Below are 14,714 nucleotides of genomic sequence, written 5' to 3'. Positions count from 1 at the left end.
TAGTGTAAAGTAAGATCTTTAAGTTTTTCCCCAGACTGGAGGCTTGACTTCTGTATTGTGTTACTGCTATAGCAGCTGAAGTAGCTGTGGGGAGGCAAGAGCTCCTGTCTTGCTTGGTTGCAGGGGGCAGAGGGTGTTTGGGGTGGTGACTTCTCAGCGTCATGATGAATCCATAACATGTAAACCACAACTGGCCTTGTCATCTGCTTCACTATGGGCTTATTCTTTTGATACTTTTTAAATTAAGTGTTCGGTTTTAGTGAGAAAAATAAAGCGTTGTAAATTCTTTTTAGATTTCCAGTTGTGGAAGGCTGAAGTCCATCCATAAACTATTGTTCCCTTTCCTCTGCACTTTCTTAGCTTTGTGCTCCCTATCTACCTTGTCAAAGATATATTCTTGTGTCCTGCTGCAATACTGCTATCATTCTTGTGTTTTACTGCTAAAAATGTAAGAATGCATTTAATAAAACCTTGTAAAATTAAGACAAGGATATTTTGCCATTTGGGATTTATCACTGGAATGTGAGACAATTTGCAAATAGAAGGGCAGGATTGTCTCTGGTCTTCATGCCTCTCTGAGGCAACGCAAGAAGACTGTTGGTTTGCTGAAGTCGTATCAGCTGAGGCAATACGAGCATGGACTCCTCGTTTTCAATGAACCGTTCTCTTCATCCCCAGGCACCACAGCCTGAGCCAGTTTGGAGCTGAGCCCATACTTGAAGCTGCTGACTTCTGTGACATTTGTATGAAAGTCACTGCTTAATGGCCAGTAGCAGGAAGGACAAGGGATCTGAGATGTTCATCACTACAAGATGCTAAGTGGCCACCAAACTGTCAGATAATTGGCAGAACACAAACACCATGCAGAGAAATGAGTTGCTATTGGTCTTAGCAGAGCTACTCTCTATTGCAGTGGGAACACAACCTGCTATTTCACGAACATTTATTCTGCTTTTTTTGGATGGAGAATTAAACATCTGTTTTCTGCTGTGAAGTATAACTGCAAGGAAATAATCTGAATAGCTGGACTGTAAGTAAGTCAGATTTTGAGGCCAGTGTCCAATACTAACCAGAAATTTTTCTTCTCTGATCTGCCCTGTCGATTTTCAGCGCTGCTCCACATTGCATATTCATCACCACTTGGCTGCACTGATCTCCAATTAATGGGAATTCCACACACCAGATGAGTGAAGATGACATTTACATGACGTGATGTGCATATAACATACCACACGGTAAGTCAGAGGAGATTCATGATCTGGACAGGCCAGGTTTCTCCTTTGCTATTGAAATGACACAATCTCCTACAGTTTCTATTTTCCACGCTTTGGAACGTAATCAGAAGTGCTAATCCCAAGTGCTAAAAAATTATGAATCAGCTTCTCTGTCCTGCCAAAACCAAAATAAAAATTACTTAAGCAGGAGATTTTAAAAATAACATTTGGTGGATTCTCCTGTTTTGGGCCCTCTCAGTACAGTCATAAGCGAAATAAAATTGCACTCATTTAAATAAACAGAAGATGAGATTCCGGAGAATCACAGATCTCCAGGAGCTAAAGCTTAAATGCAAATATTCCAAGAACTGTGTTAAAGTTCCTAGAGAGACAAAACCAGATAAAGATATGGAATGCCTTTGTTTAATTCTCATTCATTCTGCAAGTGTATTTTGTCTTACTGTCTTATTTAACTTCGAGGGTTTTATGCTGAAAGCACACTTAACAGAGGAAAACTAGTATTCTGGGTTTCTTAAAAGGTCTCTGATTCTTGAAAGAAGCGGGCAAAATTTGAAAACTTCTTCCTACTACCAGATCAGCTTGGGTACCTTTCCTGGCTCACCTTGCATAGGTGCACGATAAAAACTGATAGGTTTATTTAGAAGACATAGTCCCAAAGTAAAACAGTCAAACAAGTGGACTTTCCTAAATGTAAAGATGAAGTATTCATATGCAAAGAGAAAAGAGAAATCATGCTGTTTACTAGTGAGATTAGTAAGCATATGGTAGCTGGGAAATCATGTGAGGAATTCAACAAAACCTTTTCCAAATATAATTACTTTTTCTCTATACCCCAGTTTCCACTGATAACAATTTCTTTAGAAAACTCAGTTAAGTCTATGCAAAGCACTGTACACTGTACTCTTAAATCACCTTAAAGGCTTGTATTTCTGTTGAAAGATTTTGCCCAAAGACTGTCTGGTAAATCAGTGTGGATCAATGTCAAGGTACAGCTCCGGTCCAGTACAACTGACAGGCACAACTGTAATCGGCACAATCAGTATTGTGCTACTATAACTGAGCACAGAGTTTTGCTTCTAGTTTTCCTATCTGTTAAACTGCTTTCGTCCTTCTACTAGCGCACTAGTTTGAGTGTATACGTGGCTGTTCCCCCTCCCAGCTGTATTCTTACCAATGTACAATGAAAGTCAGAGCTAGACCCTGAAGGCCCACTCCTGAGCTGGTGGAAATGAGTGAAAATCCATTACAACTGTAATAGAGATTATATCAGGTGAAATTCATGCTGCTGACAATTGATACGTGTAATTCTATACATAGCTATATCCCCATAAAGAAGGATTTTTAATAGATCAAAGCAGAGGCTTTTTGTATAATACCACCAAGCATCACTAACATGTACTTGCAAAAAGGAAGATCACAACAGAAATATACTTCTTGAAGCTAACATTTTTCAAGAAACATAATCATATTATAAATTTCACATTTAAATGGTGTGATGTACCAAGCAATAGGCAGACATGGCATATGGATCCCAAACTTTTGACACTCCTGAAAATTTCCTTTTAGAACTGATTCTAGTAATCCAAATTACTTCCACAAACAGGTTGGCATTCTTCCTGTTTGGAGGTTTGATGTCCTGAAGCAGATGTCCTGACTGACTACCCCTCACAGATCACTTGAAAATGCCCAAGTGCTCAAATTACATGAAAACGCCTGCCAGCCTTCTGTGAGTCCCCTGGAGCAAAGCTGGTGTTCCTACTACTCTGTCCACACACACACATTTGCATCTGCAGACTCAGAGACCTGGTCTGTTAGCATCACTGGTTTTCTCTGTGCTGAGCTCCCTGATTATGCAAGGAGGGCTTATGGGTAGTGTGGGCAAACTAAATGTCCAAAACTGCTTGGATATTTCCAAACGAGGAATAAAGGCGTGACAGTCCTCAAGACTAGAGTGTACATGTGACTATATATTGCACGTGCAGTTGCAAATGCCTCTTTGATCTGGTTACTAGAGCAAGGTGGGAAACCATCAGCATCTTCTTCCCCCCCACTGCCGGGTAACTTGATAAAGCCACCGCTTTACTCACCTTGAGGTTTTTGTTGTGCCTCTGGAGCTCCCGGCACAGACTCTCGAGCTTGCTGCGGGCGAGGATGGCTCGGCTGTGCTCGCTCTGCAGCTGGTCCTTCTCCTTGGTGATCTGGGCCTGCCTCTTCTGCAGGTACTTGAGCTTTTTCTGCTCGGCACGATGTTCTTCGAGCTGGGTGGGAAATAAAGTGATACAGGAAAGAAAAGAAAATGAACTCTTTTGGTTTTGGGAAAGTCTTCGTACTTCCTCAGCCTCCTAGGAAATGTTTTGTATTTATCAGGACTAATGAGAGAGGAGTGAGTGACCTGGAGGGAGTCCCACGCCTGCTCACTGCAACAGTCCCACGTGTGAGTGGGTGAACATAATTTTTAATACTCTTGCCACACCATTTCAGCCTTTCCTTCTTTGGTTTGAATTTCTTTGAAGGATGGCTGTGAGGTTTTCATTTTTATTTCAGTGTTAGGAACTGCAGCAGCTGGTAGTGCTTTATGCGGTGAGATTTCTCCAGATCATGAGATAATGCAGTAGTTGTTCATTCTACTTTGCAGCTTCCTAGATACCCAAGAGCCAGCTGGAAAAAACAGCAGCAAAAGAGGTGCTGGAGACCAGAGATACCGTCTGTGTGGGGGCTTTGCTGCTGATGAAGGAGAATGCTCTTCAGGGAAGAGTTCCCCAAAATGATGTGTGGGCACTTCCTTTAGCCACGCTCCTCTTGGTCGTGGGTGGACGAGGGAGCATCCGTCCGTTGTGTTTCTGGAGGTCCTGTCATCAACAGGAGTGGGTTGTGGTGAATCAAACCTCTTTTGGGCTCTTTGGCTCCGCGTAATTGCTGAAGAAAACACGGACAGTCCCTGATGCTTACTTGGGAACATGCTGTTCCTGTGGGTGCATGGCTCCTGCCTTCCCTAGCGGGCTGGTGGGGAGGAGGGTATATTTGGAGGGGGGATGAGGGGCAGCAACAGAATTGCTAACAGCAGTCCCTGCACAGGCTGTTCATTTCTTCTGACACGTGCCTATTACTGCTTGCTTTGAAAAAATTTCCTGAACTGCAAATTAACACTGTAACAGTCATGTCAAAGAAGCATTTCACCTCTGAAGCTTTCAAAGATTTCATCTCCTGTTCCAACACACAGCAGCCCTCCTCGCTGTACTACAGGCGTGCATACATTGCGAGGTATTTCAGAAGTCCAGATGTTTTCTGGTTGAAAAACAGCAGCACATGAGCTGCAATGTGCAAACCTTAATAATAGCAGTTGCTATTAAGATTACGTTATCTAATAATCTGGTACCACTAGTATTAATTATTAAGCCCAGTATGACAGGGAAAGTCTGTGAGTGCAGGGGAATGATGTGCAGCTCAAACAAAACAGTCAACAGGCATCATATTTTACACTTTCTCTGCCCGAGGATCTGTTTTCTGCAGATGTTCTGTAATTTATGCTTACAGTACAGAGTTCTGTGTATTATCAACCAAATCGCAGCTAGGCATACCACGAAACAATGCAATCACCAGCTTGGAGTATATTTATAGTTTATGCCCAACTTTCAGCATGTGTATTGTGTTTTTACCCCTGTCAATCAGAATAGGGGCTTTTGCATCTAATCAAGCTGCACTAGTTGAAATAATTTTTTTAGTATTTAAGGAAAAAATAGCCTCTCTGTAATTAAGGCTGAGATTTGTTTTCCTTTATAAGCTTGATTTTGGCCCCTTCCGTTTTAATACACAAAAAAAGGTTAAAAGAACCTTCATGTTTTGCATGTGCAGCCTGTGCTAAGCAGATAATGATTTATCCAAATTTTAGATGATTCACTCAAGCTGTGCTCAAGATAGGGGGCTTAGAATAAAATAGGTCTTAATCGTGACATGAGAAGTCTTCCAAGCATTTTTTTCTCTTTTTTTTTCCCCCATAAAAATAACTTGAACTAGAAACTTGCATTTCAAAGTTCTCAGGAATGTCTAAGACATGGTGTTACTTTTGCACTGAAGAAGGGAATTCACTGGTAAATGGGAATGACAAAAAGGCTGCCAATGATAAATGTTTAAGAATAATTAATGAAATGTTAGCTAAAATTAACTGGAAATAAAAGGAATTCTGATTTTGGAATGCTGACTTACAGAGATAAACTCTTGATTAAGGAAAAAAGTTTTATCTTGACCCCACTGCAGACAATGACAACACTCATGTTTATTTATTAATGTGTAGTTCTTGCACCCAGCACTTGCGAGACCCTCAGGACCTCTGAAAACAAGATGGTCACAATCAATTCTGCAACAGCTGGTTGTAGGCAGATAAAGCACAGTCTGCTTTACTAACTCCGGCCACTCTGCCTACAGCAGTATTAGTGGATAAAACGCTCTCTGATGGCAAGTAGCACGGCAAAACTTGTGCCCAAATGGCTGCACTCCCTTGCTTCCCTGTCCCTGTAGGCATGGCTTCCTTCGCACCAGCCCGTGCTCTTCCTGATGCCTTCCATTTTCTGGGGTACCTGTCGCTTTAGGCTGTGCCAGGGCATGTACTAACAGTCAAATAGCATGTAGCTGGGTGGCTGTGGGGAAGCGCTGGTGCTGCATAGGGTCCCCCAGTATGGGCAGCCTTTTAAGCCACAGCCAGCAGCACACCACCTAATGCAGCTGAAGCCACTGCCAGCACCCAGCTCAGCCTGGTGCATGGCTGCACCTTCCCCTGAGCTGTGCTGCAGCAAGTATTTTGTCACCACATGGTTCACCAGACCAGGGGATGGATTTGGCTGGAAAACAACTCAACAAAAGCAAGAAGTGGCCTAAAGTGTGTGATGGGGATGGGCAAGAGGGAGCAGACAGAGTGGTAACCATTACAGCTGAGTGCTGAGAAGTGATTAATCACACTACAGCCCACAGCCGTGCTGAGTGAGCAGTGGAAGACTTTCTCCAGTAAACTTTTAGCTGTGTTTATTAAGCAATTTATTTTAGTGACATTGCACGAGATGTCAAAAACCAATGCTCAGTATTTTTGCTTTTAGCACCTTTCTCCTGCATGGGTTACTGGCAATACGGCCCCTGTTCCGTACAGTGCTCCAGTGATGTTTGAATGCAGTGGAGAGTACAGTATAGAGGAAAAAGAAGACCTACTTCAGTTAATCCGTGGGCATGAAGTCCCTTTAAGCATGAGCTAAACCATAAACAGCCTGAGTCCAATTTATGAAATCAGAGGATTTTACATGAAAAAAGGGAAAACTGAACTTCACATTATGATGAGACATGGACACATCTGTGCGTAAAACCAATTACAAAGTCAATGTTCTGCTTGGCACATTTTTCAGCACTCCACAAGCTGTAAAATGCTGCAGCCTTTTCATTTGTAAGATTTCCACAGCTTATGGCCATACAGCCCTTTAACTACTTAGAAGAAAAAACTTGATCTGAAAATAACCCATCTGAAGTGTGGAAAGAACTGAGTCAGACTGGTGACAGTGTTACAGGGGTGACATTATGGTGGCAGGGGCTTTGACTTTACATATCACTGTGTTGTGGTTTCTTTCACAATTAGCCTCAGTTCTCTATTTTATGATTTTCTGCTTCCTAACATTTTATACTAAGCCCTGTATTATTTTCATTTTGATCAAATGTATTTGGTTTTTTGTGTCAAAGTTTTGGTAGTGGGGGCGCTACAGGGGTGGCTTCTGTCAGAAGCTGCTAGAAGCTTGCTCTGTGTCCGATGGAGCCCATGCTGGCTGGCTCCAAGAGGGACCCTACTGTTGGCCAAGGCTGAGCCCATCAGCGATGGTGGTAGCGCCTCTGCGATAACATATTTAAGATGGGGCAAAACCTGTGCAATGGCAATTGCAGCCAGAGAAGAGAGGAGTGAGAACAGGTGCGAGCAGCAGCACTGCAGCCAGCCAGGCCGGGGCAGGAGGGGCAGGAGGTGCTCCAGGCGCCGGAGCAGGGGTTCCCCTGCAGCCCCTGGTGAAGGCCATGGTGGGCCAGGCTGTGCCCCTGCAGCCCATGGAGGTTAACGGTGGAGCAGATAGCCACCTGCAGCCCATGGGGGACCCCACGCTGGAGCAGGGGGATGCCCAAAGGAGGCTGTGACCCATGGGAAGCCCATGCTGGAGCAGGGTCCTGGCAGGACCTCTGGACCCGTGGAGAGAGGAGCCCAGCTGGAGCAGGGTCCTGGCAGGGCTTGTGACCCCGTGGGGAACCCACCCTGGAGCAGTCTGTGCCTGAAGGACGGCACCCCATCGGGGGGACCCCACGCTGGAGCAGTTCATGAAGAACTGCAGCCCACGGGAAGGGCTCACGTTGGAGGAGTTCGTGGGGGACTGTCCCCTGTGGGAGGGACCCCAGGCTGGAGCAGGGCAGAGTGTGAGGAGCCTCCTGCCCCAGAGACAGCGTGTGATGGACTGACTGCAGCCCCATTCCCCGTCCCCTGCACCGCTGGTGGGGAGGGGGGAGAGAAAATGGGGAGTGAAGTTAAGCTGGGAAGAAGGAAAGGGTGGGGGAAGGTGTTTTGACGTTTTGGTTTTATTTCTCATCATCCTACTCTGATTTGATTGGTATTAAATTAAATTTTTGAGCTTGTTTTGCCCATGATGGTAATCACTGAGTGATCTCTCCCTGCACTTCTCTTGACTCACGAGCCTTTGGTTATATTTTTTGGAGTGACAGAGTGGCTTTTGGTGGGCATTTTGTGTCCAGACAAGCTTAACCCACCACATTAAATCACTGATATGTACTTTAAAGCAATACCCACATACAGAAGTATGCAAAACTGTTTGCAGAAGGTGAAGGCAGGAGCCTAGGCACTGGCCTCCAGTGTGGGTCAGTTTGGTAGATTCACCTTTAAGTACAAATATTCTGCCTCATCAGCAACTCAAAGCCCAGTTTGTTTTCCTTGCTCTTTACTGTTTTTCTCCTTTTCACCCATAATTGATTATTTGACCCTAACAGTTGTTTTGGGATTCACTTAACAGAACAGACACGACTACTATATGAGGCTTGACCATGCTGCATGGCATATGTTTTTTATACCTTCCCGTGTGGACAGTTTGCACAGAAAAGAACCAGTGCTGTACTAACCAGCTCAGCATACTTCTTAAATAACAGGTCCAGCTTCTCCTCTGGAGTATTCATCTTGTTCAAGCTTTGCATCAGTAGAGTGGCTTCCTTCCCTTAAAAAAGAAGAAGCAGAGATTTGGTGGTAGAGGTAGTTTGTAGCTGATGTACTATTATGAAATTGGCTGGTTGATGCATGCATCTGTAAAAACTCAGGGAGAAATGAGGCATTTTGGAAGGAAAGGAATAACTTTTGCTATGAATTTCTGAGTTTTTCTTCTTCCCATAAGAACAAACATGCTTGAATTTCCCTCCATTTCAGACCTCAGTAATGTGCTGTCTTCTAGCAAAAGCAAAATACTTTTGTCCTGTATAATGTGATTTTCATTTAATGCTTTTGTAACGTGACTGGGTCACGTATACGGCACATTTGACTGAAACAGGTTGGAAAGGGCCTGGAGCCTGAAGGCTCAGAAACCAGATCTCTTCGCAGGTGAAAACTGGTCAAAGCTGGTGCACACAGCTCCTGTGCTGCTCAACCCATACTAGACATAAGGAAGATTAAGTTAGGTACGGTGGCTGTGGTGTGAATGGAAACAGAGAGCAGCAACTGCCAGCCAGGTCTGGGCTATATGATAGTGGTGTAAATCACTTCCCTGACTTGGTGAAGAGAGTCAGGATACCAGGGACAGTCTAATAACTATCTGAGCATGCATTGCTAAATCACTGCATAGCCATTTATGTATTGCTTCTCTTCTGTTACTTCTTGGTATTCATTTCAGCCCTGAGTATGAGCTGAAGCTTGAACACTGCTTGTTCATCAAATATAATATGGCCCTGGAGATAAGGATGGGTGTGGTGCCAGGAGGTTGGCCATGCTTTTCCAAATGCTCCTCTTTCCAGCAAATTTGCTGGACCTTTTCTACTTCAAGTCTAATGCAGTCCAGGAGTACTGCCTGTGGAGAAAATACACTATCTCACGCTAAGTTATCTCTACAGCACCAGCGTAAATAAGTTGAAGAGAGCTAAAATCAAATCCTGGAATGAAAACTGTTGCAAGTGCAGCTTGAGAACTGTGCTTTGGTAGTGTTTTCACTGGTCTTGGAGAAGTACCAATAACCACACCAAAGCCAAGGCCATAGAAACTGAGGAACTTTCTTCCGGACATACAAAGAACTTATGGAAAAAATCCGTGCTCTGTCCTATGCTTAGTCCATTGCCTGGTAAGAACGTCCTGCAGTGATTTTTCTATACAGTCTGCGGCTGGGTTCGGGTTCTCACGCAAAGGAGAGGCTTCCAAGGCTGGCGGCGGTTAAATGTGGGAAGGGAAATAAATTACAGGGTTGCTGGGCTGGGATGTGACTACATTGCTCTCTAGTGGCTGCCCAGCAGAAAGGACACACTTTAAAAAACTCGCTGAGACTTCTTTCTAGCTCGGCTCGCAGAGCCCTGCCATAGCCGAGGTGCTCTGTAAGCCCTGTGCTTAGAGCAAATAAGCGTGTTGGCTTATTTCATAGAGTTTGTGATGAGTCCAGAGGTCTGCTAGAAGAAAGATAACCTGGGCGTCAGAGTGAATTTGTTCTGCAGATTCCCGTGCCACACGGTAGCACCATTAAGACCGTTACGACCAGTGAGAAGTCATACCTGAGGAAGCAAGGGAAGAAAAAAATTACTGAGGCACAAATGAGCAGCCAGGTTTTCCTTTGTTTAGGAAGCAGCTTTGTGCAGTGTGTTGTCAGACTCACAACTTTGGCTAACTAGTCTGGGCAGCCCAATAGTACGTCAGAACTGTGTGATACAATCCTAAGCTTTTGTATTTTTAAAAGGACTAATACCTGATACAGCCTGTGTGTATCTGTTGGGTAATTGCTGAAAATAAAGATCCATTAGAGAGAAGTTGTAACAGTCACGTAATTTTCAGTGGTAACTAGAGATCCCACAGCAGAGGCTTAACATGGGAAAGGGCACAGACCAGGGATTTTTTACTTCTGTTCACGGAAAGCGTGTGTAAGTATGCAAATACTTGCCTAGTCCTTTCAGGATTTTCTTCTCCAGCTTTTGTTCCTTGCTGCTGCTGAGCTCCTTTGCTCTGGAAGAATCCCCAGGAGCCAGCTTCTCTTTCTCACTCTCCTCATTCGCATCTTCATACTCCACATCCTCCACGCTGCCTGGCTCTCCCTTCTCAGGGCTGTCGGTTCCAGTAGTGGTGCTTTCCTTCTCCATCAGGCTCACAGCAGACCCGTAGGTTTTAATAATGTCCTCCAGCTGCCGGCTCAGCTCCTCTGAGATGTCACACACGGCTGCTTCGGGCCAGGCGCTGGGCTGCTCCGTGGGGGCTGGAGCAGGGGGCTGTGAGCCAGGGGCAGGTTTGTCCCCGCTCTGCCCCTGGATGTCCTGCCCAGGCAAGGTGGGAGACTGCTCGTTCTCCATGCCTGGTGCCGTGCCTGACAGCAAACAAATGGAGGGTTAATTTAAAAGCACATGGAATTAGTCATCTAACTGTTCCCAAAGCTCGGCCAGCACATGAGTGATTTTGTGTGGAATTTGGGAGGCAGCTCATCCGTCAGCTCTGGCTTGATAAATATGTCACACTTAAATAAACAACCAAGGTGATTTGCCTGCAGGGAGAAAAGCAAATTATATACTTTCCAAGAGCAAAAGCCTGCCCAAATCTAATACTTAAAAATCAAACCCTCTTATTCCCATTCCAGCGATAACACACGAAATGACACCCGAGTCATTTATAGCATTTCCGTACCTGAACATGCTGTTTGCCACATGTTTACTTTTCTTGATCGGTTTACCTGCAATGCTGACTACTGACATGGGTGGCTTCACTTCAGAGCTGCATCAGTTTAATTTCTATTTATCCCCTGTCGGCACATCTCAAGTCAATAGTCATCAAAAGGGAATATTTTAAATGAAGCCTGTGCACTGAAAATTGTGCTGTGCTCTTGCAGAGCCCAGTGTGGTGCTTTATCTACAAGAGGCCTGGCTTGGTGCTGTCACAGTAACAGCAAAGAATAAGATAAACAGCTCTAACCCACTCTTCTCTTGTACCTGTTGCATGCTGCTGACAGCTTGTTTGACACAGTACAAAACACGGAATAAATAAATCACAGTGAAGTAAAACCGACCAGGCGTAACATAGGTTGATAGTCCATAGCATTTACTGTGGTGAATTTCAGCTAATTTGCTCTCTGTTTGCAAAGGGAAGCTTTTGTTTCTGCATGTCTTTGAGCGGCTGTACTCAGCCAGGCAAATACAGAGCCCCTGACGCGTCTGTGTTCCTCCAGAGGCTGCTCTGGCTTACCCAGGACCTGGTGATGATGATCATCAAGAGCATCCCGGGCACCTGCTCCCACATCCTGCAAGGTGTGGGCCAGCAAAAACCGCATCTATGACTGCATGCGGCTGGAAAACTCAGTGTAGAGAGGGCTCCTTCCTTCTCCGAGTGCCAGCAGAGCTGCTGTCACCTCTGCCTTGCCCTCATGAGGTGGTGCAGAGGTGCGGGGTGTGCAGCTGGGTCTTGCCCTGCAACTAGCTCCTGCTTCTGCATGACTACAGACTCTGTACTCTTTATAGCCATGAGTCCTTTTTGTCTCTTTTTCAGGCTGATTTTTGTTCCTCCTTTTAATGATATGATTAATAATGGTGTAAATGGGGAATGAAGAGAGGAAGATGACTGCTTTCTTGGTTCTGTTCCAGCATCTGAGATAGTTGCTTTCTTATGTTTTAAAAGACAACTTGCTTTGAAAACATGGAGCTAACCGGGAAGCATTTTGTTCCCTGTTCAGTTGGCCATAACATATACCTTCTATGGTGTCTAAGTCCCTACAGCTTTCAAAATCATAAACTAAGTTGGCCAAAGGCAGTATATGATAAGAGAGATGTAATTTACTGTAATATGTGACTCAGTGTTTGCTATTAAACTCTCCCCAGTCAAAGTGATGTTTGGAAGTGCAGTGATGGCCATCACTAAGGCAATGTTTTTCAAGATTTGATTGTCAGCCTATTTGACTGGGCTTACAGATAAGACAGTCAAATATTATTGTTTATCATCTCTCAAGCAAATAATGGGAAGCTTTGAGTGGGGCTCAGGATGTGCTTGAGGACTACTAGCTATAAATCCGTGCTGCTGCAATCCTCCCACAGGTACAACTTGCCAGCAGGAACAGCTTGGGAAGGCAGCTGGACCTGGTCTCTCTGACCCTGTCAGAGGGATGCATCCCATTCTTTCCTTCCTGCTTGTGGCATGGCCATTATATCACTGCAAAGTGAATGCAGAATTATATCCATTTGATTTGATGTCATATTGAGTTTAATTTACGTTGAAACATTAGACCCTATGTACAATTTAGGTAAATAATTCCAGATAGCATGACTGTTAGGTTACAGTTTGTGATCTTGTTTTAACTAAAGTTAATTGACTGCCAATTAATTCAAGGTCATTAAGATTATTGTAAATGCTAAGCTAGAATCTCCACAAAATAAGTGTTTATCTCTGACATGTTCAGACTAGTGTTTACAGTTGTATTCATTAATTAGAGCTAATTGGTAATTGGTGATCAATCAGCTAGAAAACCCAGGATCACCAGCTCTTGCCTAGACAGAACAAAAGTCTCACAAAGTATATCCCCAGTTTAAACCAGCTACTTTTGTCATGTGTTTATCGTGGAAAGAGGACAGGATCGCTAAATGCTCCATCTCCAAATATGAATTTCTCTTCTCTCTGTCTCCTCCTCCTTGCAAGAAGGCACAAGCTGATGCATTTCTCTCTATACCCTGACTCTCTCCCTCAGCTGCCTCCCAACTGCATTGCTCATGGAGCAGCACCATCTGTCTCAGGATTTCCTCCTACGTGAATCACAAAGCATACCTGCAAACACAGTAGGCTTTACATCAACAGAGGCGATCAATTTATGCATGGTGTTTCTCAGTAATAAGGGAATACCATGGGTGAATTGAAGAGAAACTGGGCGTTTAGAATCAAGGACACAAGCTGGCCTCGCAGGAAATCTTCCCTAATATACATTCCTGGCTAGAAGGGGATTAGTTATAATCGGTCTCTGAAACCATGGCGATTCACATCTGCTGAGATTCAGGCCACCAGGCTGGAATGGTGAACAAGCAGGAACCACAGAAATGCCCAGAGATGAACCTTTAACCCAACAGCACCCACCTGCCGGGTCATACCGAGGATTGTATTTACACACACAAATAAATATTTTAATGTTTTATTCCACTCTTCTTCAGGCTAAACCAGAGGTCTGACAGCTACTTTCAAGCACAAACACAACGCCTGTTAAGAATTCTCTGCCTTGTTTTGCGTAACACCTTCCACAGCATCACGGAGTTTATATTTAGGGAGACAGGGCAGCTCTCATCTGCTGAGAGCAGCTCACTTACAGCCTTTGAGGTTTTGCTGCAGTTGGCCCCGGTCCTCCTCCCACTCCAGCCTGTTTAACCTTGATTTACATCAGGAATTCTTCCTTATCAGGCCATAAAAAACTTTTGGTGCCGATCTCAGCAAGACCCAAAGAGTTTATAATATATACTATCTCAGACACAGTGATGCCTAAAAATTAGGTGACTGAGCTCAGAGGAGGAATTCCTTGGTTTCTCAAGGAATTTTAGGCTTCCTCAATTTTAGACTATCCACCTCTTGAGTTTTATGACTCCTACTACTATTACTGTTGCCTCCAGGCACATGAACTTCCAACATGGCCTTATCCTGTTTGATGCAAGGGGAAGGACTGACCAGTTATCTGACTGAGTCTCAGCATTGCATCTTGTTCACTCTTTTCCTCCTGCACTCCCAAATCCTGGACCTATTTCACAGCCCTGAGATCAGTATCTTTCATGGCCCTGGTGTTTTGCATGGAAGCTTGATCCTAGACACTTGTGGTTGCTGCCTACAGATAGCCGTCCTGGTCCTCCTCTCCTCTAGTGGGAAACAGCCCCAAGAGCCAGAGGGTGCTACTGCCTCCCCACTGTGAGAGAAGCTCTTCTCCATTCTCCTCCCTCTGTTAAAAACTTGGGATAACCCAGGACAGCAGTGGAGCTCCTCAGAACATGGGTGACCTCCCACCTCAGGTGGGAGGTGACAGACACTCGTCCCAGGCTGACGCCTTTCCGTAGGAGGACTCGTGACCGTACCTGCTGTCCCACAAGGAGACTGGTGCTTGTGGCAGCAGCAGTCTGTGGCTGGCTCCAAAGGCACAAAACTGGGCTGAGCACACAGCACAGCCACAGCTGCACTCAGGGGCAACAGAAAAAGGTGTGCTGCTAACGTGTCTGGTAACGTGCTCAGTTTGTTTGCCTCTGACTGTATCCCTTAACATTTCACATTTACAGCAC

At 44.7% G+C, this 14,714-nt stretch overlaps 1 protein-coding gene and 1 long non-coding RNA gene across 2 annotated transcripts in view; one reads left to right on the top strand and one right to left on the bottom strand.

Moving 5' to 3' along the window:
- LOC114014970 (uncharacterized) overlaps positions 1-7,678 on the top strand; it is a 42,698-nt gene extending 35,020 nt beyond the window's left edge. Inside the window, exons 2-3 of the long non-coding RNA XR_003558688.2 lie at positions 1,111-1,235; positions 3,871-7,678. This is a non-coding gene — a long non-coding RNA (uncharacterized LOC114014970). The remainder of the gene's footprint in view (positions 1-1,110; positions 1,236-3,870) is intronic.
- Positions 1-10,784, bottom strand: part of TXLNB (taxilin beta) — a 29,379-nt gene extending 18,595 nt beyond the window's left edge. Inside the window, exons 1-3 of the mRNA XM_005435799.3 lie at positions 10,382-10,784; positions 8,379-8,470; positions 3,323-3,493 (exon numbers count right to left, since the gene is read on the bottom strand). Of these exons, the coding sequence (XP_005435856.2) occupies positions 3,323-3,493; positions 8,379-8,470; positions 10,382-10,784 (666 nt within the window). The remainder of the gene's footprint in view (positions 1-3,322; positions 3,494-8,378; positions 8,471-10,381) is intronic.
- Positions 10,785-14,714: the final 3,930 nt, after the last annotated feature.

This window comes from Falco cherrug, chromosome 6 (assembly GCF_023634085.1).
Source record: "Falco cherrug isolate bFalChe1 chromosome 6, bFalChe1.pri, whole genome shotgun sequence".
NCBI lineage: Eukaryota > Metazoa > Chordata > Aves > Falconiformes > Falconidae > Falco > Falco cherrug.
The sequence above is the reverse complement of the archived record's forward strand: the minus strand, read 5'-3'. Positions and strand labels throughout refer to the sequence as shown.